Consider the following 19446-nt stretch of genomic DNA (forward strand, 5'->3'; position numbering starts at 1 on the left):
GGGAATAATCAAAACAATTATTTTTCTCTAATGATTTTGCAAAACCTATGATCAATGTGATAGATACAACAAATCAAACACTAAGCGTGGTAGAAACCATACACATTAAATTCAACTTAAATAAACTACAGCACTTACTACATAAACAAAATACAGGCTGGACGTGGTGGCTCATGCCTATAATCCTAGCACTTTGGGAGGCCTAGGCAGACAGATCACTTGAGGTCAGGAGTTCGAGATCAGCCTGGCCAATATGATGAAACCTTGTCTCTAGTAAAAATACAAAAATCAGCCGGGCATGGTGGTACACATCTGTAATCCCAGCTACCTGGGACACCGAGGCAGGAGAATCACTTGAACCTGGGAGGTGGAGGTCGCAGTGAACAAAGATCATGCTACTGCACTCCAGCCTGGGTGACAGAGAGAGGCTCTGCGTCAAAAACAAACAAAACATAGTGGGAGACACAAAGAGAAATCAGATACACCTTGCACTTGGTAACATATATTAGGTAAAGAAACAGGTTAAAACAGAATTAAATGCTAAATATAGGTTGCAGTGATGTGTTCTTCTATTACCTGTTTTTCCAGGGCAGCCTTTCCCACTTCTTTTGTGCATGATGTGAGTGTTTCATTCAAGCACTGTAAGCTAAAGAAAAAAAAAGGAAGAAATGAAAATTTATCCTAAGTTCAAATGAAGACTTCAATAGCAGTTCCATAGGTATACCTTGCCAGTTCAAGCCGATCACAAAGTTTTTCTACCTCTTCCATCATTTTAACCCGCTCTGCCTCATTATCAGAAAAATGATTCCAGGTCTGAAAGCACAAACACAAAAATTATCTCACATTTACTGACACTCAAAAAATACCTCCATCAACACAATTACAAAGCATGAGCTCTCAGAAATTCCTGATGTGAACATATATAATAGCCTTCTGCTCGACCCGCAGTACGTCCACAGTACCTCCCAGGGCTCTCCGTAATCACCTAGCAATACAAGGCATTCCATATCAAGTTGGAGGAGGAAAATAGAAAAAAAAAAAAAAAACACCTAGGGATGTTATAAAAGTCAGAATGATTCCTTAGAGAATCACTTCAGGATCAAGAAATTCTGTATGATGACTCAAATTAAAATTCCATTGTTTAGCTGCCTGTTCCAATGTGTGCTGAACTGTAAAATCTACTGGAAATTTTAAATGTGAAATTAAAAAGATGATATAGTATGCTAAGGAACAGGAGGTATTAGCAAAAATTTCAATTAACTAAAGACTATGCTCAGAATGGAACAGCATGATGTACAAAGAAGTAATTGGCAAGTACTTCCCATGTTTTAAGCTGCTGCTGACACTTATGTCTCCTGTTCCTCACTTCTCCTTGCTTCCTTAATCCGTGCAATCTGGCTCAAAGGTTCCAATGCTTCTTTTACTATTCACTCTTCCCTAGCCTTCCAAAAGCACTCCTAATTTTCTTCCTTCCTGCCTGGGCATTGCTTCTCAGGTTTCTTTTCCTCTATTACTACCTTAAGTACTAGTGTTTTGCCAGAGTCCCAGCCTCTACTCTCCCCACTCTATAATATCTCCCAGGGTGATCTTGTGTTATCTGCAGTTTCTAGTGCTGTGAAGATATGGAAGAGTCTGTGACAGTCCTGATCTTGAACTTGTACACTCAGTCACGTACCAGTTATCTCCATTTGAGTGTCTCAACAAGCTCAACACCCTAAAGTGAAATCATTTTTTGCCCAGTCTTTTCCTCCTCCTTTGTCTTCTCCTGCCCTGAATGCTACCACCATCACCCATCCAGTATTCCAGGCAACACATCAAGGCATATAAAGATCTCACTCCTCCTCTGTTACCTGCAACACACAATCAATCCCAACAGGCAACAGACTAGTCTACTTCCTGAATATCTCTCCATTTCATCTACCTTTCTCCCTACTATCTCTAAGAGTTTAAGCCACAATACTATCTCACTTGAATTGTGGCAAAAGAATCCTAAATTTTTTTTTTTTTAATTTTTTATTGGATTTTAGGTTTTGGGGGTACAAGACTCCTAAATTTTAGTCTCTCTGCCTCTAGTCTTCTCAGCACCCTGACCAACTCAGGATCAGATTAAGCTATTTTTTTTTTTGAGACAGAGTTTCGCTCTTGTTACCCAGGCTGGAGTGCAATGGTGCGATCTGAGCCCACCGCAACCTCTGCCTCCTGGGTTCAGGCAATTCTCCTCCCTCAGCCTCCTGAGTAGCTGGGACTACAGGCATGCGCCACCACGCCCAGCTAATTTTTTGTATTTTTAGTAGAGACGGGGTTTTACCATGTTGACCAGGATGGTCTCGATCTGTTGACCTCGTGATCCACCCGCCTCGGCCTCCGAAAGTGCTGGGACTACAGGCGTGAGCCACCGCGCCTGGCCGGATTAAGCTCTTTAGCAAAACATATAAAGCCCTTCAAGATCCGGCTCCCCCTTACCTCCTCAGTTGCCCCTGGTTCATTATATCTCATTCTCTGGATCTCTGCATTCTCAATACTCCACCTCTCTTAATCCTGTGTACATACTGCTATGCCTGGCTAAATCCTAGTAGATGCAGAATGTGTTCCTTGACTACCTTTTTGGTACCTTCTCATCCCAATACCTACCTTGAAGTGTTTGAATAGCTTGTATACTTTTCATCACAATCAGCAGACTACTTGAAAGAACTGTGCAATCATTATAACCACATCTACTATAACTGCTTGGTTCACAGTAAATGCTCCTCAGATATCTATCAGTATCTGAGGAGCATTTACTATGAATACATTGCATGAGAAAGGAGCAAGAAAACAAAGTTACCCAACGTCAGAACATTTACTCTCATTTATGCATAATCTCTAAGAGCTATTCAAGCTTTATTTCCTAATTGGCCTTTTTAAGGCTTTTATTGAGTTCTCATAAGTACTGCATGTGAATTATCTCATTTAATCTTCACAATTCTATGACTAGCTATTATTTCAACTACAGTAGAGGTGAGGAAAGTGAGGCACAAAGGTGTTGAGATAACCTCCTGAGGATCCCACAGCTAGTAAGAGGTAGCTAGAGAATAACCTCGAACCCAAGCAGCTTGCCCTGAGCCCATGCTCTTTACCACTTTGATACACTGCACCCTTTTGAAAACAATCTACTATGCAGTGGAATCCGAGAAAAATATGTTTTCCAATTTGGATTTTCTTTTTCCTTATTAAAATGCTAAAGAGACAACCAGTGCTTGTATTTTTATTTAGCCTCTTTCAACGTCTGCTGATGGGGCAGGTTAATTTCAATTGTATTATTATCTGAAGATTTAGGATGGCATATATTAGACCATACATGTCTACAGCCTTCTGGATAGTCACATGAAAGGTAACAATTTTTCTATACATATTAAGCATTTACATACTTGTTGGATTCAAACACAATGGACAATGGTGTAGTACACAACATTCTTTGTGTGGCAATCTCTACTACAGCTTGGAATTTCACCAATTTATTTATTCAGTGCTGCTTAGAGTAAGGAATAGTACTGCCCTGACTTTACAAGCTTAAAATGTAAGAAAATCAGCTGGGCATGGTGGCTCACGCCTGTAATCCCAGCACTTTGGGAGGCCAAGGTGGGCGATCACCTGAGGTCAGGAGTTCAAGACTAACCTGACCAACATGGTGAAACCCTGTCTCTACTTCCTTTTAAATAAATAAAATAAAATAAAAATAAAATGTAAGAGTATCTCTTGGTCAAAATTATACTTCAAAACATTTGGGGTTTTGGTCAATACTTTTTAGTGAAAATTGTATTTGAATGAAAACTACCAGTACTCCCTCAAATCATACCTCTTTAGATTAAAATGAAAACTTTTAGGACCTTGAAAACAAGTTTAAACTTCTAAAAATCTAAGATAAAAGTTAATTTTGCACCATTAGGAAGCAACAAGCTAACACCAAACTGTGGTGCATTCTCAGAAAAATCGTCTGGCTTCTCCAACAAATCAGTGGCAATGGTGTGAGGTGGGGAGAAGTGGTGATACAGGGGGCCTGTTACAAATTATAGGATCTTAAGAACCAGGAGACACAATAACCGAAGCCTTTATATTAACCTTATTTGGGTTCTAATTTGCATATGCCAACTATAAAAAGATACTGCTGAGGCCAGGTGCAGTTACTCAGACCTGTAATCTCAACACTCTGGGAGGCCGAGGCGGGTGGATCACAAGGTCAGGAATTTGAGATCAGCTGGCCAATAGGGTGAACCCTGTCTCTACTAAAAATACAAAAATTGGCCGGGCATGGTGTTGTGCACCTGTAGTCCCAGATACTTGGGAGGCTGAGGCCAAAGAATCACTTGAACCTGGGAGGTGGAGGCTGCAGTAAGCTGAGATCTCGCCACTGCACTCCAGACTGGCAACAGAGCAAGACTCTGTTTCCAAAAAAAAAAAAAAAAAAAAAAAAGACACTGCTGAGATAACTGGATCTGAATATAGACAGTTTCAGAATATTAAGGAACTTTTTTTTAGTTTGATAATGGTAAGATTATTATGTTTAGAAAAAAACTATTAGGGTTGAAAAGCTGAAATATGCACACGTGAAATTTAGAAAAGGTTAAAAACATTTACACTAAGATAAAATGGTATTTGTTTAGTTGTATTTGTCTGTTTTCCCAGATGGAGTCTCACTCTGTCGTCCAGGCTAGAGTGAAGTGGTATGATCTTGGCTCACTGCAATTTCCATCTCCTGGGTTCAAGCAGTTCTCCTGCCTCAGCCTCCCAAGTAGCTGGGATTACAGGCACATGCCACTGTGCCTTGCTAATTTTTGTATTTTTAGTAAAGATGGGGTTTCACCATGTTGGCCAGGCTGGTCTCAAACACCGATCTGCCCCACTCAGCCTCCCAAAATGCTAGGATTACAGGCGTGAGCCACCACACCTGACCTTGTTTAGTTATATTTGCAAAGTAAAGAAAATACATTTATCCTTGGCTAGGTGCAGTGGCTTATGCCTATAATCCTAGCACTATGGGAGTCTGAGATGGGCGGATCACCACAAGATGGAAGATCTCTCTTGATTATACCAACTTGTCATGATTCATTCACAGTAGCACCCAATTCTCTGCTTTCAAATTATAGTCTTTTTTTTTTTTGGGAGACAAGAGTTTCACTCTTTTTGCCTAGGCTGGAGTGCAATGGCGCCATCTCAGGTCACCGCAACCTCTGCCTCCCAGGTTGGAGTGAATCTCCTGCCTCAGCTTCCCTAGTAGCTGAGTTTGAGACCATCCTGGACAGCATGGCAAAATCCTGTCTCTACTAGAAATACAAAAATTATCTAGGTGTGGTAGTGTGCACCTGTAATACCAGCTACTTGGCTAGCTGAGGCATTAGAATGGCTTGAACTGGGGAGGTGGAGGTTGCAGTGAGCTGTCATGGCGCCACCGTACTCCAGCCTGAGTGACAGAGTAAGACCCTGTCTCAACAACAACGAAAACTTAATAAAAAAAAATTTTTTTGGCCGGGCACAGGTGGCTCATGTCTGTAATCCTATCACTTTGGGAGGCCGAGTTGGGCAGATCACGAGGTCAGGGATTTGAAACCAGCCTGGCCAGCATAGAGAAACCCCATCTCTACTAAAAATATTAAAAATCAGCTGGGCATGATGGTAGACTCTGTAATCCTAGCTACTTGGGAGGCTGAGGCAGGAGAATCACTTGAACTCGGGAGGCAAAGGTTGTGCAGTGAGCCGAGATTGCATCATTGCACTCCAGCCCGGGCAACTCGAGACTCTGTCTCGTGTAAATTTTTTATTTACAAAAATATTTTTTGTAAATAAATATTTTGGCCAAGTGTGGTGGCTCACGCCTGTAGTCCCAGCACTTTGGGAGGCCGAGCAGGCAGATCACTTGAGGTCAGGAATATGAGACCAGCCTGGCCAACATGGCAAAACCCTGTATGTACTAAAAACACAGGCATGATAGCATGTGACTCTAATCCCAGTTACTCGGGAGGCTGAGGTGGGAGAATCACTGGAACCTGGGAGGTGGAGGCTGCAGTGAGCCAAGATCTTGCCACTGTGCACAGCATGCCAGACTGGGCAACAGAGCAAGACTGCATCTTAAAAAAAAAAAATACACACACACACACACACATATTTTTTTTTTTGCTTAATCAGCAACTTGATTTACTTGTGCCTAGTGTTTGTTCAGTCTGACCTTGCATGAGTTTCGAAGTTTTTGCCTTTCCTTTTTAATGGCTTTTTTCTGGATATCTTTTTCCTTCTTTGCCAACAATGCTTGCTGTCTAACTTCTTCGTCTTCTTTCTCCTTAGCTAACCGAGCAGCTTCTAATTCGGCTTGTCTTTGCTTTAAAAATAGGGAATAAAATCATTTTAATAGTTAAGTAAAATTCCTAAATGCTTTATAATTTTAAGAATTTAAACTTTGAATAAATTGTATTAAGAAAAAAGGTGACATAAACTTATTGAAAACTGAAGGATGAACTGGGAAAGGTAGCTGGTAAAGATCTATAAACATTTATTAGGACTTATATGACAACATTTTTTTTTTTGCTCAATAAAAACCTGCTGGTAAGGAAGATCTCTCTTGATTATACCAACTTGTCATGATTCATTCACAGTAGCACCCAATTCTCTGCTTTCAAATTATAGTCTTTTTTTTTTTTTGGAGACAAGAGTTTCACTCTTTTTGCCCAGGCTGGAGTGCAATGGGCCATCTCAGGTCACCGCAACCTCTGCCTCCCAGGTTGGAGTGAATCTCCTGCCTCAGCTTCCCTAGTAGCTGGGATTACAGGCATGTGCCATCATGCCCAGTTAATTGTTTTGTACTTTTAGTAGAGGCAGGGTTTCTCCAAGTTGATCAGGCTGGTCTTGAACTCCTGACCTTAGGTAATCCTCCCACCTTGCCTCCCAAAGTGCTGGGATTACAGACACCAGCCACTGCACCAGGCCTAAATCATAGTCTTTTAAAAGAACAGATATGAGGGCCAGACAGGGGGGCTCACATCTGTAATCCCAGTACTTAGGGAGGCTGAGGTGGGCAGATCACCTGAGGTCGGGAGTTTGAAACCAGCCTGACCAACTTGGAGAAACCCTCTCTCTCCTAAAAATACAAAATTAGCCAGGCATGGTACTGTGTGCCTGTAATCCCAGCTACTCAGGAGGCCGGGGCAGGAGAATCACTTGAACCCGCGAGGTGGAGGTTGTGGTGAGACAAGAACACGCCATTGCACTCCAGCCTAGACAACAAGAGTAAAACACGGTGGCTCACGCTTGTAATCTCAGCACTTTGGAAGGCTGAGGCAGGCAGATCACCTGAGGTTGGGAGTTCCAGACCAGCCTGACCAACATGGAGAAACCCTGTCTCTACTAAAAATACAAAATTAGCTGGCCATGGTGGCGTATGCCTGTAATCCTAGCTACTTGGGAGGCTGAGGCAGGAGAATTACTTGAACCCAGGAGGCAGAGGTTGTGGTGAGCCGAGATTGCACCATTGTACTCCAGCCTGGGCAACAAGAGTGAAACTCCATCTCAGGAGGAAAAAAAAAAAAAAAAAAAAAAAAAAAGAACGAAACCCTGTATCGAAAAAAAAAAAAATGAAGATTAACTATTTCATAAACATTTAAAGTCTGGCTTCATCAAATGTCATCTTACTTTTTCTTTAGCTTCTTGCTCCTTCCGTTTAGCTTCTGCTTTTGCTTTCTTTTCTGCTTCTTTCTTGGCTTTTTCTTCTTCCTTGAACTTTCTTATCCTTGGATCACAGCTATATGCATTGTCTACCAGAAGAAAAAGTTTAATCTCATTTTGAATTTCTAACATTTATGGGACTTAGAAAAAAAATCAATTATACTTACCAACTAATGTTCTAATTCTATTCATTTCTTCTTTTTTCCTTTGTGCTCTTGTTGCTCTGTTCTGCTTTTCAATCCATCTCCTCTCATCACGACTATAAAATAGAAAATATTGAAAACAAACTGCTTACAGATGTTATGACTGGAAAATGTAATATTTTATAAAATATTTATATGTAAATAACATTCTAGAAGGTTAAAATGCTGTGTCATTACCAACTTTAAACAATCATTTTTTTTTTTTTGAGACAGAGTTTTGCTCTTGTTCCCCAGGCTGTAATACAGTGGCACAATCTCAGCTCACTGCAACTGTCACCTCCTGGGTTCAAGAGATTCTCCTGCCTCAGCCTCTGGAGTAGCTAAAATTACAGGTGCCTGCCACCATGCCTGGCTAATTTTTGTATTTTAGTAGACAAAGGGTTTCGCCATGTCAGCCAGGGTTGTCTTGAACTTCTGACCTCAGGTGATCTGCCCATTTCAGCCTCCCAAAGTGCTGCCCATTTCAGCCTCCCAAAGAGCCAGCGTGCCTGGCCTAAACAGTGCTTCTATTTAATATTAATTTTGGTTATTTTTTGGACATTCATGTCTAAAGCGTTTCTGTATACATACAGGAAAAACTTAATAAAACCTAGATTAAGCAACTAGAAGAAAAAGATTTTGCTGAATTCAGCTATCTGACATTACATTCCTTGGCAACTTCTTAAGCATATCCTAACCAACTATTAATCTGGGCCCCCCGAGATTAACTTGTGAGAAAGGATTTCAAAATATTTAAATCATTTAAAAAAGATGTACAAGAGAAAATATGAAAGAAAATCTATGTGGCATAATTTTACACCATCACAAATATCAGAGAACCAAATAAATACCCTCCTTTATTAATGATTTGCATACATACCATTCTGCTTTTTCTTTTTCTTCTTCATCTAAATAAGAAAATTCTCTCCAGGAATCAAAATTATACCTAATATAGACAGAAGTAATATACAATCAAAACAGAACAAATAGAAAAAAAAAATCCTTTTAATCCAGGTGGATGAATTTGTTTTAATGAATACCTTTCCCAACCTTCTAGTATTGAACTAACACTAAGCTCAAGTCTTTCTCTTTTTTTAATGACTCTGTATTTGGTATGAAAATCTAAAATGCACTCATCACTCCATAATCAAAACCACATCTCCCTGCTACGTCTTCTTTGTTAGGTTTCTGGCTTGATTGACCAAGACCTATTTTTAGGTGTTCCTTGCCTTCAATTTTGCTACTCTGTTAAGTCTGAAGGTAACCCTCATAGTGGTTATGGTCATCTTATCTCCAGTTTGTATCCTCTAAAGGTAAAAGCAATTACAACTGGGCCGGGCGCCGTGGCTCAAGCCTGCAATCCCAGCACTTTGGGAGGCTGAGGCAGGTGGATCCCGAGGTCAATAGATCGAGACCATCCTGGTCAACATGGGGAAATTCCGTCTCTACTAAAAATACAAAAAACTAGCTGGGCATGGTGGCACCTGCCGTAATCCCAGCTGTTACTCAGGAGGCTGAGGCAGGAGAATTGCCTGAACCCAGGAGGCGGAGGTTGTGGTGAGCCGAGATCGGGCCATTGCACTCCAGCCTGGGTAATAAGAGCGAAACTCCGTCTCAAAAAAAAAAAAAAAAAAAAAGCATTTACAACTGACAGAACTAAATCTTATTTTTGTTCTATGTGTTTTTATGTTTTTGTATTTAGCAGACATTTGATGAGAAAATGTAGCACACGGCCACTATTGTGCTTATTAAAAATTAGTCAATTATTTACAGAGACAAATAGCACTGTTTCCTTCCTCATGAACTAAGTACTATTAGTAGGAAGATAACTAAATCAAAATGTACTTATTTTTATTCAAATGACTCCCCAGTTTTCATTTTTTACTGCCATTATGTGCTTGATAGCTAGGTATCTTATTAATAGAAAACAGTCTGAAAATCTTAAAAGCCTAAATGTCACATAGGCAACAGAATGCTTTTGTTCAGTGAAGACTGTGCAATTAGCCCATCTCAATTAATTTATAAACAAGCAAGTACATACTGAATATTTTTCCTTTTAAAAAACGACAGCATCATACAAACAGTATATTCACTTACCAGAAAGAATAAAATGCATCTACATCTTCAAATGATGAATTCATATCACCAAGTTTTGGAACATTTTTTTTATTTGACCATCTGAAATATCAAAGGAAATATTCTTCAAATTCTTCAAAAATTCTGTACAAAAGTTCAACAAACAACTTAATTTATTAAAAACAAGTCTTTACTTATCCCTCTGATTTCCCTTCCCTACAAACTCAACAACTTGAAGACGGAGCTGGAAGGTCAGAAGCGGGGCATGAAACAATGCAGGCATGCGAAAAGTAAGGCCAAAGACAGGGGTGAGGAGAGAAACAGAACAGTCTTCTAATCACAGGTTACCTTCAGTTTTATTTAAAAAGAAGCCATAGCAGATACTAGGCAGGCTAGGAAAAATGGGAGCCAGCCCCTTTTGCCAAGCTCCTGTCCCTAAATAGGCAGCACAGCAACAACCTATAGGCCTAGCCCTTTAAAAATCTTAATATTCAGAGGGAACTAATTTCTACCCATCACCACCACCACCTTCTCCTTAGAGCCAGATTTATTGGTTCAGTACTTCATTGATTACCGCTGAAAAGGATCCTCAGGCTGCTACTGATCCATGTTTTCTACTCTGTGAAATCATTACACAGAAAAATATACTATTCCTTTTTACCACCTAAGCACTGTTATAAAACAAATGTGGCCAGGTGCAATGGCTCATGCCTGTAATCGCAGCACTTCGGGAGGGTGAAGCCAGTGGATCACCTGAGGTCGGCAATTCGATACCAGCCTGGCCAATACAGTAAAACGTCTTTACTAAAAATACGCAAATTAACCGGGCATGGTGGTGGATGCCTGTAATCCCAGCTACTCAGGAGGCTGAGGCAAGAAAACTGCTTTAACCTGGGAGGAAGAGGTTGCAGTTAGCCGAGATTGTGCCACTGCACTCCAGCCTGGGCAACAAAGCAAGACTCTCTCAAAAAAGAAAGAAAGAAAAAAAAAAAACAAAAAATGTGAAATGCATTGGAGAAAGGGTGGAAGAAACACTCGGCAGCACCAAACTGCTAATCAAAGTGGTTCTCAAATTTGGCTGCACAGTAGAATCACCTGGGAGCATTAACAATCCCTACCGGAATTCAAACCAATAAATTAGAATCTTTCCAGGTGGAATTCAGGTAACAGGAGTTTTCCCAATTCTTTAGGTAATTCCAATGTGCAGCCAAGATACGCTTTAAGCCGGGCGCAGTGACTCATGCCTGTAATCCAAGCACTTTAGAGGCCAAGGTGGGCGGATCACCTGAGGTTGGGAGTTCAAGACCAGCATGACCAACATGGTGAAACCTCATCTTTATAAAACAAACAAACAATAAAAAAAACGCTGGGCGCGGTGGCTCAAGCCTGTAATCCCAGCACTTTGGGAGGCCGAGGCGGGTGGATCATGAGGTCAAGAGATCGAGACCATCCTGGTCAACATGGTGAAACCCGGTCTCTACTAAAAATACAAAAAATTAGCTGGACGTGGTGGCAACGTGCCTGTAATCCCAGCTACTCAGGAGCCTATGACAGGAGAATTGCCTGAACCCAGGAGGCGGAGGTTGCAGTGAGCCGAGATTGTGCCATTGCACTCCAGCCTGGGTAACAAGAGCGAAACTCTGTCTCAAAAAACAAAAAAAAGGATACGCTTTAAGGGAACCTGCCAATGCAGATAGAAAAAAAGATGTAAAATAATATTGGTACATGCTATTTTAATACAAACTAATGAAATAAAATTATGTATGCTTTCATTGTAAATATAAATGATGTTTTGTCAAAGAAGCATTATGATAATCAGATGATCAAATAAAGAACAAAGTCCTTTCTCAACTTAGTAGTATACCCACATATAAAGAGGAAACCAAAGAATGGAAAATTATTGTCACCTAAGTATAAGAAACACACTACATAAAGTCAGATACTGTTATTTCTCTCACACTAAAAAAAATGTTTTTCTTTGAGATGGAGTCTGGCTCTATTGCCCAGGCTGGAGCAACAGTGTGATCTCGGCTCACTAAAACCTCCACCCTGTGGGTTCAAGTGATTTTCCTGTCTCAGCCTCCCAAGTAGCTGGGATTACAGGCATGCGCCACTATGCCCAGCTAATTTTCTTTTTCTTTTGCTTTCGAGACAGAGTCTCACTCTATCACTCAGGCTGGAGTGCAGTGCCACGATCTGGGCTCACTGCAACCTCTTCCGCCCAGGTTCAAGCAATTCTCCTGCCTCAGCCTCCTGAGTAGCTGGGATTACAGGCGCCAGACAGCCTGCCCAGCTAATTTTTGTATTTTTAGTAGAGATGGACTTTCATTATCTTGGCCAGGCTGGTCTTGAACTCTTGACTTCATGTTCTACCTGCCTCGGCCTCCCAAAGTGCTGGGATTACAGGCGTGAGCCACCGTGCCCAGCCTGATTTTTATATTTTTAGTAGAGATGGGGTTTCATCATGTTGGCCAGGCTGAGCTCAAACTCCTGACTTCAGGTGATCCGCCATCACACACAGTTCAAGTAAATTTAAAAGAGAAACCTCCAATAAGTTGCACAGAAATTTCACTATGAAAATATAGAACTTCTGTTTAGAAAGCAATATAAATGAGAACAATAAGTTCACCAGATGGGCTCAATATTGCAGAGAAGGAGGAGGAGGAGGAGGAGGAAGAAGAGACAGTGGAAATAGTCTGCAAATGAAACTATTACCAGAGGGAAAAAACAGAAACCTGGAAGACTACAAGAAACAAGCCAACAGGGCACTATGATCAAAAGGGATGCCTGAACTCACCTGGAATTCCTTTCAAACACTGGGGAAAACACTTCGAAGAAATTATCCTTTGCTTCACTTTTAGAAGGAACTGAGTTATCAAAAGTAGGATCTACACTGTTAAATGCTCGTCTTTTCACTGGATCAGATAACATTTCATAAGCTGAGAAAAAAATTGTTAAGATCACATCACCATAACTTTACCTATTTTTTTCCTGCAAGAAAACAAATATCTCCCTCCTTAAAAAGTAAAAGTCATTAATTTTTATATTTGAAAGTTTTGTTTGGAGGGTGGTAAGGATTAATTTAGGTAATAACAGCTTTAGCACTACTGGATATAACTGGACTTAACTCTCTCTTTTTCTGGTAGACAAGTGACACAACAAATCACCCACCCCTCAACAGAACAGATGACTCTGGGGAAAAAGAAATAGCTAGAAAGTTAATTGTTAGATCCCAAGGTTGTAAAAGATCCAAGGATCTTAGGCTTCTGGAGCACTGTGTAAGAGAACTGGCAAAGAGTAAATTTGAAAGGTGTGCATAGAACTTTAAAAATTAGCATCAAAATGTAAAAATCACATTTAAGGAAACATTTAGAAATGGCGGTAACCTACATTAATTTGCTTAGTCTTGTCTACGTAAATAGCAATAAGTAACTGTAGGGTCTGTACTAGGATATAATCAACTTCTTGACTTAAACTAGGCTAGCAAAACATCTGAGGAACAGTTTAGTCCCATAAAGCATCTGAAATGAAAAAAAAAATCTTAGTATTCTCATCATTAAAAAGAACACTTACATGAATTAACTGTAGGATGAGCTTCTGATAAGAATCACCTGGGAATCCTGTTAAAATGCAGATTTTAATCAGTACGTTTGGGGCAGGGCCTGAGACTGCATTTCTAATAAGCTGCCAGGTGTTGCTAATGCTGCTGGCTGGGGAAACCTCACTGTGTGTAGTGAGGCTCCGGGTTATTTGATGATTACAAATAACTTGATATAACTGAAATGTTTTAAAATGTTAAAGGACAGTTGAATGAACTACAGTACAGGTAAGAAACCCAATCCCAGCAATTAATAAATAACCATTATTATTAGAAATTCCTGACTCTAAAACATTTTCTTACCTTTAGTTATACAAGTGAAGTAGTCATTATCTCCTTCTTTTATTGGTTCACCAGCTGCTTTCCGTTTGTCTGGGTGATGTTTTAAAACCATTGCTTTATCTACAAAAACCAGTCAGATTTAGATAATTTGTCACTTTAAGCACCAAAACTAAAAATAAAGATGAGCTGCATATAGACCATTTCTAAAATCATAAGGCTAATTTTAGAATCTTTTTTCCTCACAGTGAAATATATGCTTATTAAATGTGAAAATTATAGAGAAACTGAAATAATTATTTTTTGAGACAGTTTTGTTTTTATTGCCCAGGCTGGAGTGCAATGGTGCAGTCTCCGCTCACTGCAAACTCCACCTCCCGGGTTCAAGTGACTCTCCTGCCTTAGCCTCCCCAGTAGCGGGGATTACAGCTGCCCGCCACCATACCCAGCTAATTTTTTGTATTTTTAGTAGAGATGGGGTTTCACTATGTTGGCCAGGCTAGTCTAGAACTCCTGACCTCAGGCGATTCACCCATCTCGACCTCCCAAAGTGCCGGGATTACAGGTATGAGCCACAACGCCCAGCTTTAAATAATTATTTTAAGAATTAGCCAAAGTGTCCCTACCCAACGACAATGGCTGTTAACATTTTGGTGTATTTCTGCATAGATACTTTTGTTTTCTTAAGCATATGCTTTAAAAAAATTCCGGTATAGGCTGGGCATGGTGGCTCAAGCTTGCAATCCCAGCATTTTGGAAGTCCGAGCTGGGAGGATCACTTGAGGCCAGGAGTTCAAGACTAGCCTGGCCAATATAGAGAAACCAGGTTTCTACTTAAAATACAAAAACTAGCTGGGCATGGTACTGCATGCCTATGGTCCCAGCTACTTGGGTGGCTCAGACACAAGAATTGCTTGAACCTAGGAGGAAGAGGTCACAGTGAGACAAGATGGCGGCACTCAACTCCCACCTGGGTGACAGACTGAGAATCTGTCTCAAAAAGAAGAAAAAAAAAAAAAAAGAAGAAAAACTCTTCAGGTGTAATTGTATGTACTAATTTATATTCTGCTTTTTTCTGCTTCACATTATAACATTTGCATTTACCAATTTCCAATACTGCATTATTATAAATAATGCCAATTTGAATCATTTTAAATATATGTATTTTCCCTTATTTAGGATTCTTTTGTCTTAGGGTATAGTTACAGAAGGGAACTTTGTAAATAGAAACGGAACAAATTCTTTTCCAAAAGTCTATTTCACACTCCTATGTGAACATCTTTCACCACAGCCTCAGCCACAGTTAGGTCTCATTATTTAAAATTTGTGATTATCACTGATGCTCAACATTTTTTTGTTTCTTACATCCTTTAACTGGAAAGAGGAGGGGCTGTCTCAGTTTTTCTTATGACTCTGTGTCACTCTACATAAATAATGGCTAGCTATTAACATCTACGGAGCAGTTGACATGTGCCAGGCCTGTTTACCACTTAATCTTCTCCATGACCCCATGAGGAAAGTATTATTATTGTCTCCATTTTATAGATGAGGAAGGAAAATGAGGAACAAAGACGTTACATAGCCATTACCACTGCAACTTGCTCAAATTTCCAGCCAAGTCGGGCTCTAATCCAGACAGCCTGACTTCTCAGCCTGTGTTTGTATGTTTCCTCTCCTAATTTCATTATGTTTACTGCTAATTTTTTCCCAACTGTTGTGTTTACACTTATTTTTTAAAAAAAAACCATTTAGTCATTTTTATTTAGATTTACTTATCATTTCTTTTGTAATTTCTTCTAGTATTTACGATACTTCTAGTTTCATTAACATTTCCTATGGTTACATTGAAAAAATTTTTAGGTTTTCTTGCAATTTTAATATAGTCAAAAAAGTATCTAAACTTGTCATTTTTCAAAATCTTACTGTCATTTAATAATCCTTCCTTTTTCCACTGATCTGTGATACCACCTTCATAATAGTAAATTTTACAAGGGCTTTTTTGGGTTACTAATTCTTGCCCCGGGGTTATCTTTAAAATGACCACAGCTTTCTAATATATTTGATGGTTAACCTCCAAAAACTGTACAATTTTTGCTTATTTTTCTTGCATCCAGTCACTTAAATCTCTTCTACTTTTCCAGGCAAATTCTATATCATCTACAAATAATGTATGTTTCCTTCTTTCCAATAGTTGTCTCTTATTTAATAACTTAACTCACTGACCTAAACTCCCAAAATAGCATAAAAAGTAAAAAGCAGGTTGCTTCAACCCTGGATTTTAGGTAATAGCATTAATGCCACATAACTAAAAGTATGCTAGCTGTAGGCCTGAAATAGTTATCAAAGTAGGAAATTAACTACATTTCTTTTCAAAATTCTTATGAAAAAGGAATGGGTGTTAAATTGTATTCTATGTGCTTTCACTATCTACTTAGAAAATCACATAGATTGAATATTATCTAAATCATAAATAGTTTTGCGATACTAAAATACTTCCTAAGTTGGATTCCTGAGAGAAACTCTTGTGTTCATGAACACTATTATTATTTTAGTGTACTGTTAAATTGTATTTGTCATTTTTGTTTTTTGTTTTTTTTTTGAGACAAGGTTTCACTCTGTCACCCAAGCTGGAGCACAGTGGCATGATCTCGGCTCACTGCAGCCTCAATCTCCCAGGCCCAGGTGATCGTTGACCTCAGCCTCCCAAGTGGCTGGGATTACAGGTATGCTCTACCATGCCTTGCTAATTTTTTGTATTTTTTGTAGAGACAGGGTTTTGTCATGTTGGCCAGGCTAGTCTCGAACTCCCTGGATCAAGTGATCCTCCCACCTTGGCCTCCCAAAATGCGAGAGTTACAGGTGGCCACCACACCTAGCCACTATTTTCTCATGATAAAAGTATTTGTACACACTTATGGGGTACATGTGATAATTTTTTCATAATACACAAACAAAATTCATATATATTTTTTGAGACAGATTCTCACTCTGTCGTCCAGGCTGGAGTGCAGTGGCGCAATCTCGGCTCACAACAACCTCAGCTTCCTGGGTTCAAGCAATTCTCCTGACTCAGCCTCCAGAGTAGCTGGGATTATAGGCACTAGCTACCATGCCCAGCTAATTTTCGTATTTTTAGTAGAGACAGGGTTTCGCCAGGTTGGCTAGGGTTGGTCTCGAATTCCAAAGTGCTGGGATTACAGGCATGAGCCACCGTACCAGGCCTCATTTTGTACATAATTCATGGTACATGCATAAACCATGTAATGATCAAATCAGGGTATTTGGGCATCCATCAACCTGAGTATTTATTATTTCTATGTGTTGGGAACATTTCAAGTTATCTCTTCTAGCTATTTTGGAATATACAATACATTGTTGTTAACTATAGTCACACTACTCTGCTACAGAACACTGGGGCTTATTCCTTCTAATTGTATGTTTGTATTCATTGACCAACCTCTCTTCATCCCTCCCTCCCCAACACCCTTCCCAGCCTCTGGTATCTATCATCCTATCTACTATCTCCATGAGATCTACTTTTAAACTCCCATTGTTCTCATGAGTGAGAACACGCAATATTTGCCTCTCTGTGCTTATTTCACTCAACATAATGACCTCCAGTTCTATCTATGTTACTACATACATAATTTCATTCTTTTTTATGGCTGAGTGGTATCCCATTGTGTACAAATACATTATCCATTAGTCTGCTGATGGACACTTAGGTTGACTCCTTATCTTTGTAATTACAAATACTGCTGCAATAAAAACATGGGAGTGCAGGTATCTCTTTGGCATACAGTTTTCTTTTCCTTTGGATAAATATCCAGTAGTGGGACTGCTGTGCTATACAGTAATTCTATTTTTAATTTTTGGTGATATCCCCATACTGTTTTCCATAGTTTCCATACTAATTCACATGCCTACCAACAGTGTATAAAAATTCCCTTTTCTTGAATTTGCTATTAACATTTTAACTGCTTTTTTCTTTCATTTTTTCACGCCCAGCTAATTTTTTGTAATTTTAGTAGAGACAGGGTTTCACTATGTTGGCCAGGCTGGCTTGAATTCCTGACCTCAGGCAATCAGTGCTGGGATTACATTACAGGCACCAGCCACTGAGCCCGGCTCTCTAGGTTTTTTCTGAGCTCTCTTTGCTAGGTTTTATACAATCATTAAACTTTACAACTTAACAAAATGAATTATTCCAAAAGTTTAAGATTAACTGATTCTCCAATTAAAGAAAATAAATCAACTTTATATTCATTAGAAGTTTGAATTCTTTAACACTTAAAACAATTCACCTGAAAAATTATCTGGGCCTAAAAATTTTTAGGAGGCAATTCTTTGGTAACTTTAATGTTTTTCATCCTTTGCTTCTTTTTGGGGGGGCGGGACACGGTCTAACTATTGCCCAAGTGCAGCAGTGTAATCACGACTCACTGCAGTCCTGACCTCCTGGGTTCAAGTGATCCTGCTATCTCAGCCTCCTGAGCAGCTGAGACCACAGGCATGCACCACTATGCCCAGCTAATTTTTGTATTGTTTGTAGAGACGGGGTTTTACCACATTGCTCAAGCTGGTCTTGAACGACAGAGCTCAAGCAATCCAGCCACCTCAGCCTCCCAAAGTGCTGGGATCACAGACATAAGCCACCATGACTAGCTCGTTGCGTATTTCACTATATTTTGAGTAACCCATATCTAAAATGCTTGGGACCAGAAGGGTTTGCGATTTCAAATTTTTTTGCATTTTGTAATATCTGCATTATACTTAATAGGTGAGCATCCATTCCAAATATGAAAATCCTAAATTCTCCAGTGAGCATTTCATTTCCTTTGAAGTGTCATAATGACAACACTCAAAGTTTAGAGCATTTTGGATTTTTGACTTAGTGATGCTCAACTTGTATTTGTTTATTCTTCTTATAAAATCCATTTTGGGATATTGTCTTATTTATTTTCTTCCTACATCTTCCTTTGTGCTATTCTTCTGAATTGGATTTCCACCTTATTTTTTCCCTCTTTCTAAAAAACTAACATAATAGATTAAGGCAATGAATTTATTTAAGGTACAACTCTAGTTGCCAGTCTGTAAGTTTTGATAAACCAGTAATCTTACTTCTGTGGAAAAAAAGAAGTCTACTAGCATAATTTATATTTCTGTGTAGGCTCAAAAGAATATATTTAATTTCCCAAGTGATTGGGGTTTTTTGGTTTAATCTATCTGATTCAACTGAGGTAAAATTTACATAAAATAAATGCTCAGATTTTAAGCATTCATTAAGTTCAATGAGTTTTGACAACTGTATACACTCATGTAACTACTACCCAAAAGAAAATATAGGTCATTTCCATCACCCAAAAAGCTCCCTTATACCCCTTTCCACTGGGCTCCCTTCTTCTACCAACTGAAGCAACCACTTTCTGATGCCTGTCACCACGGATTACTTTTGTATGTCCTTGAGCTTCAAGTAGATGTAACTTACAGAATTGTGTGTGTCTGGCTTCTTTCACTCCTGGTCTGAGATTCATCCATGTTTTTCTCTGTATTGGCAATTTCTTCTTTTAAAAATTGCTGATTAGTATTTCACTGTACCGAACTATATAGCAGTTTGCTTAT

At 39.4% G+C, this 19446-nt stretch overlaps 1 protein-coding gene across 5 annotated transcripts in view; it reads right to left on the bottom strand.

Annotated features, from left to right (window-relative positions):
* The window catches only part of DNAJC2 (DnaJ heat shock protein family (Hsp40) member C2), a 34190-nt gene that overhangs the window by 6303 nt on the left and 8441 nt on the right, over positions 1-19446 (bottom strand). For 4 of the 5 annotated variants that reach the window (XM_078343065.1, XM_035255041.3, XM_002751680.6 and 1 more), the window contains exons 4-12: positions 13849-13947; positions 12745-12886; positions 9969-10049; positions 8752-8817; positions 7857-7948; positions 7657-7778; positions 6200-6349; positions 725-813; positions 577-646 (exon numbers count right to left, since the gene is read on the bottom strand). In XM_078343065.1, the coding sequence (XP_078199191.1) occupies positions 577-646; positions 725-813; positions 6200-6349; positions 7657-7778; positions 7857-7948; positions 8752-8817; positions 9969-10049; positions 12745-12886; positions 13849-13947 (911 nt within the window). The remainder of the gene's footprint in view (positions 1-576; positions 647-724; positions 814-6199; positions 6350-7656; positions 7779-7856; positions 7949-8751; positions 8818-9968; positions 10050-12744; positions 12887-13848; positions 13948-19446) is intronic. The other variant, XM_054237856.2, reaches the window with a different exon arrangement.

The sequence above is a fragment of the Callithrix jacchus genome, chromosome 11, assembly GCF_049354715.1.
Source record: "Callithrix jacchus isolate 240 chromosome 11, calJac240_pri, whole genome shotgun sequence".
Lineage (NCBI taxonomy): Eukaryota > Metazoa > Chordata > Mammalia > Primates > Cebidae > Callithrix > Callithrix jacchus.